Raw genomic sequence first — 21878 nt, 5'->3', positions numbered from 1 at the left:
TTGGTACCGCCAAAAGATCTTGTCCTCTTACTTGCTTGTAAATTATACTGTTTTTGACAATATAATCTGCGTAAGGATTCTGCTTTAGTAATTCTCTGACAGCCATTAGGTGTTCATCATTCTGCTGCGCCTTTTTGATCTGTGTGTGAACTTCTGATGTTACGATCATCACTGGAAAACGACTCAGACTATCGACATGTTGCATTCTGGTTCCTGCGCGATGCTCTGCATTGAAGGTAAAGTCTTGTAGGTACATCAACGACGGCGTAACTTCTCGAGGGATATCTTTTTTGGAAATCGTCTGCTTAAATGCCGCACAATCTGTTACCAAGTCGAACTGTACACCCAACAGGTAATGTCGAAGTCTCTTCGTTGCTAAGTACGCTGCTTTTACCTCAAGTACGTAACTGGTCAACTTTTCCTCTTGTGGCGTTGTTTTCTTACTCCAGTAGAAAACGGGGTGCCACTTGCCATCATGCTGCTGCAGCAATGTTCCTCCGAATCCATGTTTCGATGCATCTACATGCAATTGTGTTTTAGCGCTCTGGCTCCAAATCTTCAGGACTGGTTCTTCTTGTAATGCTGCTCTGAGTTGTTCTACTGCTTGCTTCTGTGCTCCTTCTATCTTGAAAACAGCATCCTTTTTCAACAGCTCTGTTAAAGGTTTAGCAATAAAAGCGTAATTTTTAATAAATTTGCGGAAGCATCCAGTTAACCCAAGAAATGCTTGTATGCCTCTGATATTTACCGGCATCGGGAAATGTTTAACAGCTTTAACTTTCTCTTTACCAGGCCATATCTGCCCATTCTCTACCTCGTAGCCTAGAAAATTGATACGCTCCTTCAAAAAGTGGCATTTTGACCATTTTATGTCAAGGCCGTACTGCTGTGCTTGTTTCAGGACTCGCTCCATGTTGCTTAGACATTCCTGCGCTGTTCGCCCAAAAACAACAATGTCGTCTATGTACATTTCCATAATATTTTCATTGATCAGCTGTTGAAAAATATATGTGACATACCTTACGAATACTGCTGGCGAATTACAATAACCGAATGGAGCTCTGTTAAATTCGAAAATTCCTTCCTTTGTGACGAATGCTGTATATTTGCGGCTGGGTTCATCTATTTCAACGTGGAAAAAACCGTTCTTGAGGTCGAAGACTGAAAAATACTTCGCACCTTGCATCTTGTCAAGCACTTCGTCTATGAGTGGAACTGGGAATCGGTCCTTTAATACCATTGTATTCAAAACACGGTAGTCTATGCACAGCCGATATGACTTATCCTTTTTCTTTGCTAGCACAACTTTACTTGCCACGTCCGAGCTGGATTCACGTATAATGCCCTGCTGCAACCATTCTTCGACCTGTTTGCGAATAATTTCTCGCTCTGCAGCTGATGATCGGCTTGGATGCTCCCTGAATGCAATGTTGTTACAATTCGGAATTATTGTCATTTTAACAGGACATGATTTTTCCACTTTCGATGGCTTGTAGTTATCAATCAAACGCTCGACTGCCAGCTTGTATTTTGGAGGTACGTCTAACTCTGTGTCACGACTTACCACGTTGTAAACATTACGGTCAGCCTCGACTTCGACGACGTCATCTCCTCTCCAGCACAACAGTAAACTTCTTCAGAAAATCAAAGCCAATAATAACGTTGACATTCACTTTGTTATCAGGTACGATGAGAAACCTGTGCTGACTAGAAATTCCATCCACCTCCACCTTCGCATCCAACGCACCTAGCACTGAAGTCGCAATGTTTCCGAGTCCGTACAATTTAGCGAAACTTTTTTGTAGTGGGTTTTCAGCAAAATTGTTTTTGTATGTCCTCATACGCATAAGAGATACGTCTGCTCCAGTGTCAACTAAAGAGGACACACTTTTGTTGTTAATCATGAGCGTTTTCTCCCTTGATTCGCTGATCACACTGATACTCGGTCCCTTTCCTGGACAATTCCGCGACGTATGTCCACTGCCATTACACTTAAAACATTTAGTTTCCTCCTTGCATTCGGCTCTCATATGCTCGGGTGAGCCGCAGTTGAAGCAATGCCTTTGATTCTGAGATGGCTGCTGATCGGATCGCCTTCCTTGTGTTCCTGGCTTTCTGAAGTCACTCTGCTGCATTGCTTGCTTTCGCCCCATTGTTGATTTGGTCATCGCTTCGATCGTTTCAAACCGACTACGTAGCTCCTTGAAAGTTGAGGCACTGTAAAGAGGATATTTAAGATCATCACGAAGCTTTAATCCATCTGCTATGTAACGTATCACCGACTCATCTTCAACTACTCCAAGAGCTGCTATCTTACGCATATGCAATACGTATTCGTGAAAATTTTCGTTATCATTTTTCTTACGATCTCTTAGCTGCTTGTGTACCTCAGCGCTGGTCAGCGTTCTGTCCAAAAGTACAGCAGTTAAGTTATCATAATCTGAAACGGTGGTGGACTCCAAAAATAACTTAGCTGTTCCCTTCATTTTCATCCGAGCGTTCACATATTTCTGCTTGTTCGTCAATTCGTAGGCATCGGCGTTTTCATCAAAGCATTTCAGCCACTGTCTTATTGGGATTGAAACTCCATCGAACTCGGGCACCACTTTAGCGAAACTCTCGATCGGAACAATATTCCTATTGGATTCGCTTTGTCCAATTTTGGTTGCAAGCAGTTTGAGCACCTCGCTTAACTCGTTGCTGCACATCTCTTCGCGTATAGCTGTGAATTTCAACTCGTTGCATATTTCGGCCTCTTCATTCACCTCCCTCTCGTTTCCCTCTTCTTTTTGGTTTTGCTCATCTATTTCCTGCGACGAGACAAAAGTTTTGTTCAAATCCAAATTCGCGATTTCGGCGTTTTGCGGACTTTTTTGCCCATACTGCTGTCCACTTCGGGTTTTCGTTTGATTCTGATTTTTGCTCTTCTTCGCTGAACGCATCATTATTGCGACTTTATTAATCCAACTGCAACTGGTTTTATTTCAATTTTCTTCCGATTTCGCTCGACGCTTACGCACACCACTATGATTTTTGCTCTTTCAACTTTTGGCACGGTTGAGCCCCCATGTAAGATAATGGGATTATTATCATAAGTTTATTTGGATAGATATGTGGATAAATGTTTACAAAAATGTTGATTATAATGATTCAAAAAGGTTGAACAACAATTTGGCAACTGATTGGCGCGACTTGACTACTTTTACAACTTTACGGCCGACTTTTTGCACGTTCTCTGCTTTTTCGCTGCTCCAAGACTCGCTTCTACTTTCTGAGTCATGGGCTATCGCTGAAGACTGTTGAAAGAAGTCTCATATCGATATGAATAAGGACTGCCAACTTCTACTACTGCCATTACTTCACATACATACGGTCCTTTTTGTCCGTAAACCCGAAAACTTTGACATTTTGAGTGCAAAACTGCCTGTAATACCGATAACGCATGGGTAACGGTTTGGTTTCTAGAGAACTAGCAAACCTCGGCGAACTCCGTTTCGTTGCCAGATGGCATTCACTGTACTAGGACCTATGTTCCAACAACGTCGTCTTCCAAACATGATTTTATAATTTCTGTACAAAATTTACTCAGTTCTAGACTTATATACACTGCCGCTCAACTGAATAGGTTCATGATCTCAGAGGAAGTAATTTGTCTATAATTCCTAAACCAGTGTACCGATTTCCATAATTTTTTTTCTTTGACTCTTGAATCATTTTATAATAAAATCCTGAAGAAGGTTTCTCAAAAACATATTATTTATTCCTTATTTAATTTTTCTTCTGAAAGGTTAACCAAATTCATGATTTTTTTTTGGGTCATCTGAATAGGTTCAACCTAAAACAATTAAAATTATTTAAGTAACTAAGGATAATTTTCATATTTTTTGAACTTGGCTGATACTTATGAACATTTTTAGAGTACATTTTACTAATTTTAATAAAAAGTGAACCCTCCGTTGTCCGATATAACATCATATACACGACCGGGAAGCGAGCTATACAAATTGTGCAGTATTTGCAGTGAAATGGTTGTCCAGGCTATTTTAATTGCCTTAACTAAAGTTGTTTTGCAAGAAAATTACCTGCCTCCTTCATATATATTGCGCGATAGCAACCCCCATATGATTTCGATTATATTAAGGTCAGGTGAATATGGGGGCAATTCAAGTAAGTCCACATTTTGAGCCTTAATCCACTCTTTTACCACCCTAGCTGTATGATGGGAGCGTTATCGTACTGGTAAGACCATTTGATAAAGTGAAAAGTACTTAAATAATCAGGAAACGCAGCCTTTATGATAGATTTGTAGGTTTCCGCGCACGTTTTGCAAGTAACAAATTAAAGGTCGCAAGTGCCAAAGACTGATACCGACCCCCACACCAAAATCAATTTAATTTAGAAGCGTAAATCAATAGCTACAACTATTATTATCACGATCTTCGAAAGGAAGAGCATTTCCTTAGCCGTCGACATAGCTGTGAGGGTGGGGTAATGGTGTGGGGGTCGGTATCAGTCTTTGGCACTTGCGACCTTTAATTTCTTACTTGCAAAACGTGCGCGGAAACCTACAAATCTATCATAAAGGCTGCGTTTCCTGATTATTTAAGTACTTTTCACTTTATCAAATGGTCTTACCAGTACGATAACGCTCCCATCATACAGCTAGGGTGGTAAAAGAGTGGATTAAGGCTCAAAATGTGGACTTACTTGAATTGCCCCCATATTCACCCGACCTTAATATAATCGAAATCATATGGGGGTTGCTATCGCGCAAGATATATGAAGGAGGCAGGTAATTTTCTTGCAAAACAACTTTAGTTAAGGCAATTAAAATAGCCTGGACAACCATTTCACTGCAAATACTGCACAATTTGTATAGCTCGCTTCCCGGTCGTGTATATGATGTTATATCGGACAACGGAGGGTTCACTTTTTATTAAAATTAGTAAAATGTACTCTAAAAATGTTCATAAGTATCAGCCAAGTTCAAAAAATATGAAAATTATCCTTAGTTACTTAAATAATTTTAATTGTTTTAGGTTGAACCTATTCAGATGACCCAAAAAAATATCATGAATTTGGTTAACCTTTCAGAAGAAAAATTAAATAAGGAATAAATAATATGTTTTTGAGAAACCTTCTTCAGGATTTTATTATAAAATGATTCAAGAGTCAAAGAAAAAAAAATTATGGAAATCGGTACACTGGTTTAGGAATTATAGACAAATTACTTCCTCTGAGATCATGAACTTATTCAGTTGAGCGGCAGTGTATAATTACCTACTGAGTTTGCAATTTATAAGCGATAATATAAAATTATTAAAACATTAAAAACCTCAAAAATAATAAACATTTTTTTTTGACCTATTGTGAATCTAAACCATCCTCAAACCCCCCGAAATACAAACAAAAAATTTCATAAAAATTGGTCCAGCCGTTTAGGAGGAGTTCAATGTCTAACACACGTACAGAAGATTTCCCGCCACACGGGAACGCTGTCGAAATGTTACATAAAACGAAGCCATTACCAAAAACCTCAAAAAAAATTGGCTTCACTTCAATACACCAAAATCACAAAAATTGAGTTAAAATGCTATGTTAGTGCGTGTTTGTCAGTGTGATGAAGTAGTAACTCACTTTATATGCGATTTTTGGTATGTGGAGCGACATTTAGGAGGATGAAAAATAGATGTTGGCCGATTCTCAGACCTACTCAATACGCTCACAAGTCGCGCACATGCAACGATGTGTGAGCAGGGGCGTTATCGTGGTGCAAAAGCCAATTTTTGTTCTTCCACTAATTCGGGTGTCTCTGGCGGATTGCTTCACGCAAATTAAACATAACTTGCAGGTAATATTCCTTATTGACCGTTTTTCCCTGTGACAAGAACTCATGATGCATCACGCCCCTGCAATCGAAGAAAACTGTCAGCAAAACTTTCACATTCGACCGAACTTGGCGCGCTTTTTTTCGGTCTTGGTTCGTGCGGCAGCTTCCATTGAGATGATTGAGCTTTGGTTTTCACGTCGTAACCATAAGCCCACGATTCGTCACCAGTTATGACCCTCTGGAGCAAATTTGGGTCGTCGCGGACAGAGTTTAACATCTCATTAGCAATGTTCATGCGATGCTGTTTTTTGTCGCAATTGAGCAATTTTGGTATGAATTTGGCGGCGACCCGTCTCATTCCCAAATCATTGATAAAAGTCGCATGGCACGAGCGAGCCAATCGACATGTTTAGGTCCTCAGCAACTTCTCTAACGGTGATTCGACGATTGGCCAATACCATTTTCTCCACTTCATTATTTTTTTCGTCTGTTGTTGAAGTGCTCGGGCGTCCGGCACGCTCTTCGTCGTTCACATCTTCTCGGCCTTCTGAGAACATTTTGTACCACCGATAAGCGTTGCTTCGATCCAAGGTAGCTTCTCCGTATGCCACAGTCAACATTCGGAATGCATCCACGCAACTAATTTCGTTTTTCACACAAATTTTGATACAGGTTCTTTGATCCATTTTTTTGAATAGGTAAAAATCGAAGACGATCCAAAACACGTGCAAGCGAAGCAGCTGTCAACAATTAAGTGAACATTCAAATGGCCGAGCTTGTCGGGACAAGTGAGAGACATGAGTACCAATATAACGCCACAAAAAAATCGAAATTCGATACGAGGTAACCCGCGAAAATTCAAAATTCGCGATACTTTTTGAACACATCTCGTATAAGAAGGGCTCTAGGACAAAAAAAATTGTCAAAGCTTCAATGGTATTTAGCTTTTATCTATTTTTTGATTTTTTGTCAATAAGCCACCGCAATATGTATCACTCCACTCGTCTAGTAATTTTGCTCACTAGCGATTGAAATTAATTTATTAAACAAAAATTAAAGAGAAAACTTTTGGCGTCTATTCTTGTCGATGCTCTTCATGTGACTTCTCGAATAGGTATAAATATAATATAGTCAATAAGAGTAGCAACCTTATATCGATAAGTTTTAAAAATAAAATTTAAGGGGGGTGACACTTTTGATATCTTACTCTAAAAAATTCGTTATATTTAAAATTAATACTAGCGTCAACATCCTCCTCCCAAGTATTGGTGTCGTGGATCATATAAACGACGGCAATACTTAGAGTTTACAATTCTTTCGGTTTTACATCTAGTCTAATTAGTTTTACAGTAGGTCTCTTATAAATATTATCTTTAATTCTTACCTCAACTATACGTACTCGACCATCATTTGATGGATAGGTTTTGACAAAGATTGTCCTTTTGGCCAAACATTTCTGGGTAAGTCAGGTTCCATAATTAATAATATGTCATTTTCTTTTAAGGCACTATTGTCTTTTGTCCACTTACGACTACAAATTAAGAATTGTCTATATTCCTTTTTCCATTTTAACCAAAATATATCAGCAAGTCTTTGTGATGCCTTCCAAATATTTAATAATCTTAAATCACTGTCAATGGTATCTGTATAAAAAGATTCTCGATAGTTGGGTCCAATTAACAAATCGTTTGGCGTCAATGGTTCAGATAGAGAGTCAGAAGGAATAAACAAAAGTGGTCTACTATTCATCATAAATTCGATTTCACAAAATAAAGTTTTTAAAGTATACTCTGTAGGATATCTTTCTTTTAGTAAAACTAAGAAATATTTTTTAACTGACTGTATAAGTCTTTCCCAAGCTCCTCCCATGTAAGGGGATAAGGGTGGATTAAAATACCAGTTACAACCTTTTGTTGTTAAAAACTGAGTAAGTTTGTCATTTGACCATTCTTCCATAATTTTTCTAATATCTTTGTCTGCCCGCCTAAAGTTGGTTCCGTTATAGTTCTGTCGGAAATCCCCTTCTACAACCAAATTACCTGAATACATGCATGAATGCATTACAAGAAAGATCCTCTGCAATCTCAAGATGGACTGCTCGTGTTGTCATGCATGTGGCTTCTGTTCTGAGTTATTTCAATTGGCCCAAAATAGTCAATTCCTTCATTCAAAAATGCTCTCTCAGTGGGCACAATACGACAAGTTGGCAGTTGACCCATAAAAGGAGCTTGTGGCTTCGCTTTTCTGTTTTTACAGTGCTGGCAATTTCGAATGATATTTTTAACCGTATTTCTACATTTTGTAATTCCAAACCTTTGACGGATATTGGCAATTACAGTTTCTGTACCTATATGACAATTTTGTACGTGATAGTAATGAATAAGTAATTTTGTAAAAGGATGATCTTTACAAAGAATAATAGGGTTTTTTGAATCAACACTCATCTCTTGGTCGCGTAAGTTATTTAGCCAACCTCTTAGTCTTAACAAATTATCACTACACAAAAACAATGGTAAACAATTCAAACCGCTAGAAGGTGACACTGGTTTATTCCGTTTTATATTTTCAATTTCCTGATGGTGTGCATCTTGTTGAATGGTTCGGAAAATTATTATTTCTGCTTTGGAAATTTCTGCGGCTGTCAACTCATTACAAAATGTGATTTTATTACTTGGTCTAAGTTTGGTTAAATATCTCAAAATCCATGCTGTCGTTCTTAAAAATCGCATCCAATAGGAGAACCTAATTACGTCAGGTAAAATGAATAAGTGTTTTTGTACAGAAGTCAGATTTACGTATTCTTTGTCCTTGTCATCAGAGTCATCTAAACCGAGAGTCTTTTTGGGTAATGGCCACTGGTCCTGAGTCTTTCTTAGAAATGGCGGTCCTACCAACGATAATTCATTTGCTGAAAAGTCAAAGGATGAAATCTTTGTTGCTTTATCAGCAGGGTTTACTTTTGAGGGTACGTGTCGCCACTCACTAGAATTTGTTAATTCTTGGATTTCTCCTAATCGCTGAGCTACAAAGGTTTTAAATCTTTTGCTGCTAGTTTTCAGCCAGTATAGAACAATTTCTGAATCTGTCCACATAAAAGTTGCGTCTATTTTCACATTCAGTGTTTCTTTTATTGATTTATTTAGTCTAGCTCCTAGCAGGGATCCTTGCAATTCAAGTCTTGGAATAGACATTGGTTTAGGTGGTGCTACACGGACTTGACTGATATTAAAGTGCACTCGACTTGGTCTTTATATTCGAAGCGTCAATATGCACACGTGGCATATGCATATTTTGAAGCGTCACAAAATATATGAAGTTGGATATTACAACGGTATATGGGCAATGTAGTCATCTGCCTGGGAATGTAAATATCGTTTATTTTGTTTAAATTATTACTTAAAATTTTCCAAATATGTATTAAACTGCTCATCTGTAATAAAGTCATCCCAATGAATTCCGCTATCCCAAATTGCTTGTAACAGAATTTTGTTAGATATTAATATGTTGGAAAGATAGCCTAAAGGATCGAAAATGGTCATAGTTATTTTTAAAATGTCTCGCTTAGTTGGTCGCCTAACATTATTAAGAAGTTCAAACTGAGACTTAGAGAATTTCAAATTATATGTAAATACGTCTTTTTTATGATCCCAAACCAGTCCTAAAACTCTCTTCTGTTAAGTTCTTTTTATTAATTTGATTTGATGGAATGTTGTCTGCGATCTGATTTAAAACTTCTGGAGAATTTGAAATCCGATATCGCATGTCGAAACCACCTGCCTTGTGCACATAAATTACGTCCTTAATCAATTTTACAGCTGAACCAATATCGTTGGCTCCACCCAAATAGTCGTCCATGTAATGCTTCACCATTATATCATCACAAGCTTGGCCATAGTCATTTTTAAATTCAAAGGCATTTCTGTTTTTGACCTGTTGGGCAATGCTTGGGCTACATTTAGCGCCAAAAAATAGTACCTGTATTTCGTACACGTCTGGTTCGGAATACCGGTTACTTCCTCGCCATAAAATTCTCTGTGCACACGATCTGTCTCCTGTACTTTAATTTGGAGAAACATTTCTTTAATGTCTCCGACAAAGGCAATTTTATGTTCACGAAAGTTCATCAGAACTGAAGACAATTGACTGTATAGGTCTGGACCTGGCAAAAGAAAATCATTAAGACAATAACCATGGCTTTTTGAGGCTGCGTCAAAACCTATTCTTAGTTTACCTGGCTTATTGCTATTTAGAACACCAAAGTGTGGTAAATAGTAGGTCAAAGGAGTGATAATATTTTTTTCTTCTAAATTAATTTTTTTTTAAATATCCTTTTTGTATATATGAATATAACGTTTCGTTTTATTTCTTGCCATATTCAGGGGTTTTGTCTATTTTTCTTTCACATGACAATAATGTGGAATATGCATTTTTATAACTTTCAGGTAATTTAACGTCATCACTTTTCCAAAATAGACCACATTGAAATCCGTCACCTACACGCTTGAAAGTCTTGTTAACAAGTTCCAAACATCTTTTGTCGTCAAGGGATGTTGGAGTGTCGTGAGGTGTCAACAATTCATTCTCAATAGACCAATATGATTTAACCAAATTATGTAAAATGTCTAGGTCATCATTTGGATTGTCGCACCCCTTGCATTCGTGTACGTGAAATGAATAATTTGTGTTCGCAATTTCCCTTATTATTCCTACTGTACCGTGAACAACCCAGCCTAGCAAAGTTTTACTAGCAACCTTGAAATGATTGATATTTTAATTTGCGAGATACAATGATCGACCAATTGTCTTGACCGATCAAGATTTTTGGATGTGCATTATAATATGAGCAAAAGGAAAAATCTTTCAAGAACTTGTATGTCTGAGACATATCGCCTGTTGAAAGGGTCTGCAGTGGTAAATTGAGGCATGCTACCGTTTTTACTTTCCGTAATGTAAATACCTTGAATATCTGTTCCTTCCCTCTGATCCCCACACTAACTACCTTTGAGTTTGCTTGTTCATATATCTTATTATTAGTCCACTGCATCTTTAAAGGGCTAATCGGTCCCTCTAATTGCAGGTCAGCTGCAAGTTGTTCATCTATCAATGAAATAGTCGAAGCTTCGTCAAGTAAGGCATAAGTGTCGATTGATTTTTGTGGACCTATAAGTGTAACTGGTATGACTTTTAGTAGTACTTTGTTACCACCAAAATTAATGTTGTAGTTCGTGTCAGGGTTTGGGTTGTCTTGGTCAGGTTTTGATTTGTCTTGGTCAGGATTTTTAGGTATTTTTAGAGAAGTGTTGGTTTTGTTGATCTTCTCTTTATGCAATAAAAAATTGTGATTAAAATTACAGTTTGCTGCTTTACAAGTCTTTTTGCGTTTGCAGTCTTTCAGAACATGACTTCTACCTAGACAAGAAATACACAATTTGTTATAAGACTATATATATAACACTTACCTAGAAATGCATAAAGTTTCCTGTAGCAATTTTTTAAATTGTATAAATTCTTAGTAATAAAATCTCTTTCTTATTTTTACACAGTGAGTTTAATCAATAAAAGAGATGATAGAGAAGAATATGACCTTGTGCCGCCTGATGGCGGATGGGGTTGGCTCGTGCTATTGGGATCGTGCTTAACCAACATCCTTATTCCTGGCACTATCAAAAGTTTTGGAGTATTATTTTCGGAATTCACTGAAGCCTTTAATTCTTCACCCACAAAGGCTGCTTGGATACCCGCTCTGTGCTATTTTCTTTATAGTTCATTGGGTAAGTGTAAGCAGCCCTTGACTTTTGCGAACTAAAACTAACTTCTAAATGTGCGTTTGCAGGACCCGTTTCGAGCATACTGTCTGTCAAATACTCCTATCGTACAGTCACTCTTCTTGGTGGAGCGTCTGCATCGCTTGGAATGATTCTTTCCTTCTGGGCATCATCTATTGAGTACTTGTATATTAGGTAAGTATGTCCGCACAGATAATAAGTCCAAAGTGATTAATAATGTTGTTTTCTAGCTATGGCGTTTTAGTGGGAATTGGGGCTGGTCTCTCTTTTCCGCCGACAGTTTACATTGTGACATCGTATTTTGCAAAGCTACGCGGATTGGCTAACGGCCTGTGTATCTCGGGCAGCGCGTTGGGCAGCATAATTCTTCCGCCCCTTCTACGATGGTTACTAGAGACATACGGCTATCACGGGTCCTGCCTAATCATGGGAGGCATTACTTTGAACGTATTTGTAGCTGCTCTTTTTTATGAGCCAGTTGAACAGCACATGATACGACTACCCCGTGCACGTCAAGCTTTAAATGACATTCCTGAGGAAGAAGATATTGGCATTGTGATGAAGTTTGAAAATGTCGAGGAGTCTGTTCCTAACAACGAGCAGACTTGCAAGCAGTTATTGCCTTACAACTCTCCTCCTTCTCCGCTATATCTTCCGGACGATGAAAAGCTGCAATTTGTGCGGAGCGCATCGGCAGCAGTTGTACAAAGCTACTCCAAGCCTGGAGACGAGTTTCAACCTCGATCTCGTAAGATTAGTACCCCGGTGAGGCTTCCTCAAAGGAATCAGACATTTACGCCTGGCCAATTAAATTCACAGTCTTCCTTGTACGCGGTTCCCGAGGGCCGCTCTAGCTCAAACAAACTCACTCTGAGGAATTCATCCAAATCGAGACTTTCCAAGCGCTCGCCCTCGACCAGCAGTTTTCTATATGTCAGCACCCCATATCACGGCAGCACATTATCTTTCCAGCCAAAGGAATTTTCTTCGCATTTATCGCTTCGGTCAGTAGGCAGTAATGGGGCGGCCACTGCTGGCGACTTGTCCGGGTTAGAAGGAAGGCAAGCTGCCGAAATTCGGGGCAAGGTCCCACCCGCTCAACGATCGAAGTTTTTCGATCTAAGCTTGTTTAAAGACCCAATATATTTGGTCATACTTATCTCAAACTCGACGAATGCTATTAGTTACACGAATTTCATCATTTTACTGCCCAGTTTTGGAGAAGCCAGGGGTTTTACCAAATCATTATCTGCATATCTGCTTTCAGTTGTCTCTGCCACAGACCTTATTGGACGAATAGGGGGATCAGCTTTATCGGATATGGGATATATTCCCAAGACTTGGTACTTTGTCGGAGGCTTGTCCATATCAGGTCTTTCCCTTGCGTTACTACCTTTTGCATGGTCCTACAGTTCTGTTTGTTTCTGGTGTGCACTTTTTGGGCTCGCTTCAGGAATTTACGTGGGAATTACTGCTGTGATTATGGCAGACATGCTTGGTACAGAACGTCTGACATCATCCTATGGTATAAGCCTTTTCGTAAATGGTTTGTTGCAGTTGGTTGGACCGCCACTTTGCAACTTTTGGTTTGAGGCTGTCAATGATTATAATCCCCTCTTTCACGCCCTTGGTCTGACGTTGTTGGCCGGGGCTAGCCTTTGGAGTTTTATGCCATGGATTAATAGACGCAAAGCCAAAACGGAAGAACAAGAAAGGGCTGAAATCAATGAAGAGGCTGTCAATAGCTATTAAACGGAAAATAATCGTATTAATCGACGTAAAATAAAAATTAGATTTTATGAGAAAATTGGCGCACAAACAGTGATGAAGTCACGTGTGCGGCCTTTAACGGACCGAACTACAAAACAGCACTTATATTTTCAAAACAATATATTTATTTTCCTTAAAAATTCTTTTTTATATAACTGCTTAAGGAAATCTATTATATTGTATAATATTAAAATTATTTTTTATTTAATACAAATATTAATAGTCTAGGCCGCATAAGAAATCAAAATAATGAAAGTGTTGAAGGAAATGTATCGATTTTATTACTATTTTTTCTAAAAATATGCAAACCGAAATTATCAAAGACTAAATGAAAAAATCGGAAAAATAAAAACGATTAAAACAAACAAAAACTGTTACATTCTCCCTTCATTCCATGTGTATTTATTCATAAAGAGAATTTATATAAAACTCGTTAATGCTTTAGGAGCTGCAGAGAGTTAGAAGTATGTAGATACTATAGAAAACAGTCTATTATAGTCCGAACAAAGTACCCTGAAAGGCTCATGCACGTCATAATTAGATCTACAAAGATTTAAAACTAAAGGAGCATAATTTCTAGTAAATCTACTTGGAACCGAGAAATTTAGTCTACTTAACAAGTAAGCACTGTCAATAAACAAAGTATCAAGCATCGTTCTACGATTTGTAAGGGAGGGCAAGTTAATAACAAGAAAGGAACCCTTGCAGTCATCAAATATGTCAAAAAAAATACATAAAGGCTAAACAAAATCGAAGCTAAGACGATTTTCCTATTCATTTTCCATATTTTCGACTATAGATCATATGGGAGCTATATGATATAGTTGTCCGATTTTGATAAAATTTAATTAGTAATTCAAGAGTCGTGAGAAAACTTTATATTCCAAAAATCATGCTTATCTAATAAAAACCAACGATGTTATAATTTTATTTCCGTTACTTCTATATAGATTTTTCGATCTTTCCTATGGCACCTATAAGATATAGTTGTCCGATTCTTATGAAACTTTTTCTCAATATAAGGGTTGTAAATATTCAAAAAATCATGCTCGTGGGATAAAAAACAACGATGTTATCAATTTATTTCCATTAATTATATATATATTTTTCGATCTCTCCTATGGCAGCTTTATGATAGAGTTATCCGATTTTGATCAAATTTAATCCGAAATTCAATAACACTTGAAGAATTCAAGTCGATCTGATCAAAAACAACGGCGTGAGAATTTTTTATTTCATTCTCTCGTATGGGAGCTATCCGATATAGTCGGCCGATCCGGCCCGTTCCGACTTATATACTGCGTGCAATAACTACACACCTTTTGGGAAAGTTTCAGCAAGATAGCTTTAAAACTGAGAGACTAGTTTGCGCGGAAACGGACAGACGTACAGACGTATTCCGACTCTGCTCGTGATGCTGATCAAGAATATATAGGGGAATGTTGTCAGGGTTGGGCCGTTGTCAGGCTTGGGCCATCTCAATATTTTGAATATTCGTTCTAGTACCATCTGTTGGTGGGTATCTAGAAACTTCTATCGGTCACTCGAAACTTTCCACGTGACAACTTATTTCGGGATTTCATTTTTCTACGTGCCGTTGTTCTGTGAAAAAAAAGTGCTCGAAAAAGTTTTTTTAACCTGGCCGAAAAGGTGGAATAACACAAGATTACAACATGTCATCCGCAAAGTGAGCATAAAAATACGTTATATAGTTGTTATATTACAAAATACTAAGATATAGTTTCATTGTTAGATATAGTTTGGCTATATCATACATACCATAATAGACTAATACCGCATGTCGTCAGGGTTGGGCCACTCTTGTAGTCAGGCTTGGGCCATCATAATTTTTACATTTTATTCGTGTATTTTCGATTTTTGTTGTAATATTTAAGTTTTTGGTAGCAAAAATATGCAAAATAAATTAAATAGATTTCATTAAAAAAATATTTTGATGGATTGAAAGAAGATGAATCATTTTTATCTTTTTCCTTAGTGTTTCTCGCTACAAACGAAAAACAACTCTGAATAATTTGATATTTACTGTAAAATCCCAAATAATTAAATTAATGAACAAAATAATATCAGATTTACCTGAATTCAATTTTATTCCACCAGGTTACGATATTGTCAACGATTTTCTGAAGGTGGCCCAACCCTGACTACATGGCCCAACGCTAACTACATTTTTTTTTTTTTCAAACGCCTATAACTTTTTTTGTTTTTGTTTTTGTCATTCGTTCAGAACTTATGGACATAGGTCAAAATATGGCCCAACCCTGACAACATTCCCCTAATATATGGGTGATTCCATATCAGATTTACAGTCGATATTGGGAAATTCGATGAGATATTTTTTTTTCATGCTCTTTATCGAAAATAAATCGACACGTATTTTTTTCTATGGCTCAGAAAATTTTTTTGACAAAGTTATGATTTTTTGAATTTCTGATGAACTGCCTTTTTATTGATGATAGTCGCGTTTTCCAGCCCCAATAACTCGATAACCGTACGTCGCAGAAAAAAAAATCTATAGGAAGTAAAAATTTCATCCTTCCTTCTTCTTTGCAAAACTTTCGTTAAATATTTTTTTTAAACAATTTTTCACCACAAATAGTTCAAATGTTTATAACAAATTAATTTTTCTCCAACTTGGACAATTTTGATTTTTTTTTATCACAATAAATCCTTCAAATTCTTCTGATGAACATACTAAAATTTCAGAATGGTATCAAAATTAGTTTTTGAGTTATAGAATTAAATAGCATTAAAAATTCATTTCAATGACCCTTACTATGCGCGCGCGAAGCGAATTGACGCTCGTTAGAGTCGTTGGTCGGCGCACGCCCTGGGACCGAGCGCGCGGACCGTGCATGATGATCTTGAATATTCTATAACTCAAAAACTAATTTTGATACCATTCTGAAATTTTAGTATGTTCATCGGAAGAATTTGAAGGATTTATTGTGATAAAAAAAAAAAAATCAAAATTGTCCAAGTTGGAGAAAAATTAATTTGTTATAAACATTTGAACTTTTTGTGGTGAAAAATTGTTTAAAAAAATTATTTCACGAAAGTTTTGCAAAGAAGAAGGAAGGATGAAATTTTTACTTCCTATAGATTTTTTTCTGCGACGTACGGTTATCGAGTTATTGGGGCTGGAAAACGCGACTATCATCAATAAAAAGGGAGTTCATCAAAAATCATAACTTTGTCAAAAAAATTTTCTGAGCCATATAAAAAAATACGTGTCGATTTATTTTCGATAAAGAGCATGAAAAAAAAATATCTCATCGAATTTCCCAATATCGACTGTAAATCTGATATGGAATCACCCATATACTTTATGGGGTCTGAGGTGTCTCCTTCACTGCGTTGCAAACTTCTAACTGAAATTATAATACCCTTTTGCTCTGCAAGGGTATAACAAGCAAGATTTTTGGAATATAGAGTTTTCTAACGATTATTGAATTTGGAATTAAATTTGATCAAAATCATGATATACACAATATAGTATTTACATAGTTGCCATATGAACAATAGTCGAAAATATGGAAAATTAATAGCTTTTTTTCTTGTTTTATTCTTGTTTCGTAACACTTCAATAATTTCCCATAAATAATTCGTGTTCTACATAATATTTACGTTCTATTCGAAGTATGTATTTTTTCATAGTAATTTAAACAAGCAATAAATATTGACATTGAAAACACGCATAAGGTTATGTATGGTACGTTTTAGATTCACCTTGTGAAAAAAATAATCTTGATATCTTGATAATCTTGATGACGAAAGAAAGCAGAACGGAATAAGGAAAAATTGAAGATGTAAGCTTCAATCGAGGAAGAGGAAAACACCAGCGGAGTATCAGAGACAGTACTGAGCGCGTAAAACAATCTTATATATATACAGTATAATTCGCTTAACTGCATCGAGTCGATTGCAGTGATTTTGGAGGCAGCTATCTTAAAAAGGCAGCTAACGTAATTTTTAAATTTTGAATTTCGTCTTGATTTTTAATTATACGGTTTATTGTTGATCTGTCACACTTGTATTTCGTGCAGAGAACACTTTTATCAATTTTTTCGCTGACAGCCGTAATAATTTGGAGCTTTTATTTTAAAGTTAAGCCAACCAAGCGCTTCACTTTACCCATTTTTACGATTAGGAATGATTTATGCACACAAATGGCACGATCAAAACAAACGAAAAACGGACATGCGCAAAGAGATGCAAGCGTTGCCATATGCACAAAAAAAGATACATGATTAAAACTCATAAATTTGTTGTTTCCAAATTCGAATCCTAGATGGCGCAGTTAAGTTGGATGATATTCATAGAATAAGACAGTTAAATTCTGCCGAAACGAGGCACTTAAGTGCGAAAGGCAGCTAACTTGAATGCAGCAAACGTAATTAATTTCATACAAATGAGACCATAAATGCAGAAAAAATAGAAATAAGGCAGTTATCTTGACGATGCAGCTAAGCATCGAGGCAGTTAAGGGGGGGTAAGGTTTTAAAAAAATTTTTTTTTCGATTTATTTTTTTATTTTTTTTCTGAATGACCAATATGTCGAGAACATTGTGTAAAAATTTTAAGTCAATTAAAGTCAAACTAACGAAGTTACAGCGTTTTAAACAACCGTATTTGGACGTATTTCCACGTATAAAAATACTTTTAATCGATTTTGCCGAAGACGTTATTTTAAAAGTCGGTGAACATCAGAACTCAAAATCTACTGAACCGATCCTTTTCAAATTTTTAACACAAATTCTCAATATAAATACGCAGGTAATCAGGAAGAGCTTTTTTTAATTTTTAATTTTTTTCTATTTTTAAAAAATAAATTAACAGCGATTTTTAAAGCTAAAATCGCACTTTTCACTTTCAAGTGCTCCCAAAAATAGACAAAAAATAAATTTAAAAAAAACTCTTCCTGATTACCTTGGGAAATTCATTATCTTTACAACGCATATCACATTTTATTTTTAAGATGATCCGTTAACGCCCTATGATGTTCACCGCAAAACAACTTTTTCTTCAGGCGCTTCGGAAGATTAACCGCCACAGGCTTATTTCTTAATATTTTTTAATAATTTTTTTTTCTAATACTCTTCAAAAGTTAAACAATAACATGTAATTAAGCTCAATAAAATAAACTTACTCATATCGCCGCAAAAAAAAAGTCAAACATGGACCTTTTTTTGGCCTTTAAAACCTTACCCCCCCCTTAAGCGAATTATACTGTACATATATAAATCTCCTGTCACGATGTTTGTCCGCGATAGACTCCTAAACTACTTAACCGATTTTAAATTAAATTGGCACACCGTGAGCAGTCTGGTCCGACTTGAGAGATAGAATAGCTTAGATCTTTAATTATACAGGCAGGCTCCGGTTTTCACTTTTTTTCTCGTTTTCGTTTTTGGGCGAAAACGTACGTTTTCGTTTTTGGTGCTCCGGTTTTCACAAACTTTTTGTCATCGTTTCGTTATCGGAATTGTTCAAACAGCTGACTTTTTTTGGTCAAAAGTAAACAACGCGAAAAAATGACTTTTATATTTTCAATTGCCTGTTTTGAAGCCAAAAGAAGGCAGAAATTGATTTATTTAAGAAAATCGAGACATCTTAGATGCAACACATGTGTTTTTAATATGTCTGACGATCGGTAAATTAAGTTGTCTTACTTACATTTTCAAAAATTTCAAATAAGCCACTATCAGAAATCAGCTGTTTTCCATAATAAGAGGCTGCCACCTTTTTTGCAGTTTTCATTCTACTATTCTTAACAACTTTTTTACTGCACTTTTACCATTTAAGAAAGAAAATTAATCATATTTATTTATAAGAAGCTTATTTAACTATTCTTTACAAATATTTTTTTCTTCGTTTTCAATTTATAAGTATTTTTAAGTGGTTGTTTCGTTCCACTACAAGTACGGCAGCATTAACGATAACTTTGGCAATAGATTTATCGAGCCTTTAGCAAAACGAAATTTGTTGTTGCCGACGGCAAATATTTTATGTATGAAATCAAGGTGGGGTCAGAAAATAATTATTTAAAAAATAAATACGAATTAGATTGACCTACTGATGATGTGAAATGAACATCAATAGACCAAGGAGTCAACTATTTTTTTCCTTTTGCAATTAAGAACCATTTTGATGTAGAAAAAGGCATTTACTTTTCATTTCGACAAAAAAAACTGGCCCGTTTTTGAAAACGAAAAAATCTTGTGAAAGTGAAAACGGGAGCACCAATTTTCGTTTTTGAAAACGAAAACGAGAGAATCTTGTGAAAGTGAAAACCGGAGCCTGCCTGATAGTCGAAATTTTGTTTTATTGCAAATTACACTGTGCGAAAAAATTTAACAAAATCTTTGTTTAAGTTACTTTTTTGATTGTTTTCGGTTAAGGTGCATAAATTATGCACAAAAATATCTATGCCACCTTTAAAGTGATACGATTTCTTTTTTCATGGTAAATTTTATGAAATTATTATTATGAAAATAATTAACACAAAATATTATTTTTTTTTTACTTTCAAAAAACTATTATATTTTTAAAAGTGAATTTTTTTCCAGATTTTTTTTTTTTGGCTTTTTCAGAGGTATTCTCGCGTAACAAGTTCCATACGTAGTCGCCCAGAGTATAAAGCTGGGAGAAAAATTTTTTAAAGCATTGTGATAAAAGCCTAACGGTATATTTGCTTAATACATTTTAATTAATAAGGTGCCCGAAATAAGTATGTAGGACACCTAATTTTTTTTTTAACAAAATAACGCTTGAATATTTTTCAAAAAAGCAAATTTGTAATTATTCTTTATTAAATATGTAACACTTTTCAAGTTTCAGAAATAAAATTAAACTTCACAAAATATTATAGAAAATAAATCAAAAAACTTTCAAGCGAAATAAGTAAGTAGGACAAAGTTAAAATAGCAAGCTTAACGGTAATTTTAGGATAAATTTAGTAAGAAAAAGTATATATATATTTTAAATAGTGCATCCTTTGTTGTCTAATACCTTAAGAATTCGTCCTGGCATTGAATTAATTAAGTTTTTCAGTATTTCTATGTCGATTTTCTCCCATTCATGTTTGATAGTTTCTTTTAATACTTTAAGACTACTGAATTGTTTCCCATTAGCATAAACCATTTGGGATAATATGCCCCAAAGATTTTCAATTGGATTTAAGTCCGGGCTGCGAGCTGGCCATTCCAAAATTGGGATTTGCGATGATGAAAAGAAGCTCCTTGTGTGCTTTGCACAGTAGATAGGTGCATTATCCTGTTGAAAAGTCCATTCTTCACCAAAACAATTCTCTCCAAATTGGACTAGAAGATTTCTACATATGTTTGTGCATTCATTTTATGAGATATAAAGCACATAGGAGACTTGCCATTATATCCAAAGGCAGCCCATACCATGAGAGACCCACCGTGAAAGTTCCTGGAGACGTGGACTTTTTTGGGACTTCTTATATCGCGATAATAATAACGATAGCCATCAGGGTCATCTAAATTACATTTTTCTTATCGCTAAATATAACATTTTACCACTCTACATCCCAGAATTTGTATTAATTAGCAAACTGCAATCGGGCCACTTTGTGCCTGGGCAGTAGTTCAGGTTTAAGCATTTTTTTTTCATATGAAACATTTTCAGATCCTTTTAAAATTTGTTGGACTCGACGAGTGGATACTGGAAGAGACAAATTACATCGTATTTGGGATGCACTGATGTTTTCATTAATTGCCAGAAATTTAATTCGTCGCTTGTCTCGCTCGTCACATAGGCGGGGCGCCCAGAACGAGGTTTTCTACCATGATTTTCTGGGTCCTTTAAAAGGTTTTCCACCGTCCTCTTACTCCTCTAACATTCTTTAGCAATTTTGCGTATTGAAATCCCCATTTCTCGGAGTGCCAATATTCATGCCCGCTCTACATTGCTCAAATGAATAAAAGTTGACATATCTGAACAACAAATGTTAATTAGAACCTTATAAAAAATATTTTTTTTACGAAACTCACTAAATTCATTTATTTGTAACTGTTAGCAATCACTGCAATTGAAATAATTTAATTCGATGTCATCAGCTTTACTAAAACGAACACAAAGTGATCTGTCCCACTTACTTATTTCGTTCGCAAAAGCAAAGTTCACCAGATAAAAACGGACCTGACGGGATAATCGTACGGTCCTTTTTTATGTTCTCATTGCTAATGTCTCACAAATTGTTCAACCAACAATTAGTAGAAGAAAAAAATTCCGGGAATTGGTTTTTGTGGACAAAAAAGTCATTTACATGAATGTCCTACTTACTTATTTCGTACACCTTAGATATTGAACTTGCATGAACGCTTATAACGGTGAAAAAATATTTTCCCAATATGTGATTATAAGGCTGTGAAATATGCAAAAACGCGTGTTTTTGGGACATTTGAGTGTGCGTAAAAGTTGATTGGATATTGATATTAACAAATCCA

The 21878-nt window shown here is 36.0% G+C and overlaps 1 protein-coding gene across 1 annotated transcript in view; it reads left to right on the top strand.

The window, feature by feature from the left end:
* LOC108095546 (monocarboxylate transporter 13) overlaps window positions 1–14040 on the top strand; it is a 41199-nt gene extending 27159 nt beyond the window's left edge. The window contains exons 3-5 of the mRNA XM_043208882.1: window positions 11374–11601; window positions 11664–11790; window positions 11847–14040. Of these exons, the coding sequence (XP_043064817.1) occupies window positions 11374–11601; window positions 11664–11790; window positions 11847–13368 (1877 nt within the window). The 3' untranslated portion in view covers window positions 13369–14040. The remainder of the gene's footprint in view (window positions 1–11373; window positions 11602–11663; window positions 11791–11846) is intronic.
* The last annotated feature ends 7838 nt before the right edge of the window (window positions 14041–21878 follow it).

The sequence above is a fragment of the Drosophila ficusphila genome, unplaced genomic scaffold (genome assembly GCF_018152265.1).
Source record: "Drosophila ficusphila isolate 14025-0441.05 unplaced genomic scaffold, ASM1815226v1 contig_758, whole genome shotgun sequence".
Taxonomy (NCBI): domain Eukaryota; kingdom Metazoa; phylum Arthropoda; class Insecta; order Diptera; family Drosophilidae; genus Drosophila; species Drosophila ficusphila.
The sequence above is the reverse complement of the archived record's forward strand: the minus strand, read 5'-3'. Positions and strand labels throughout refer to the sequence as shown.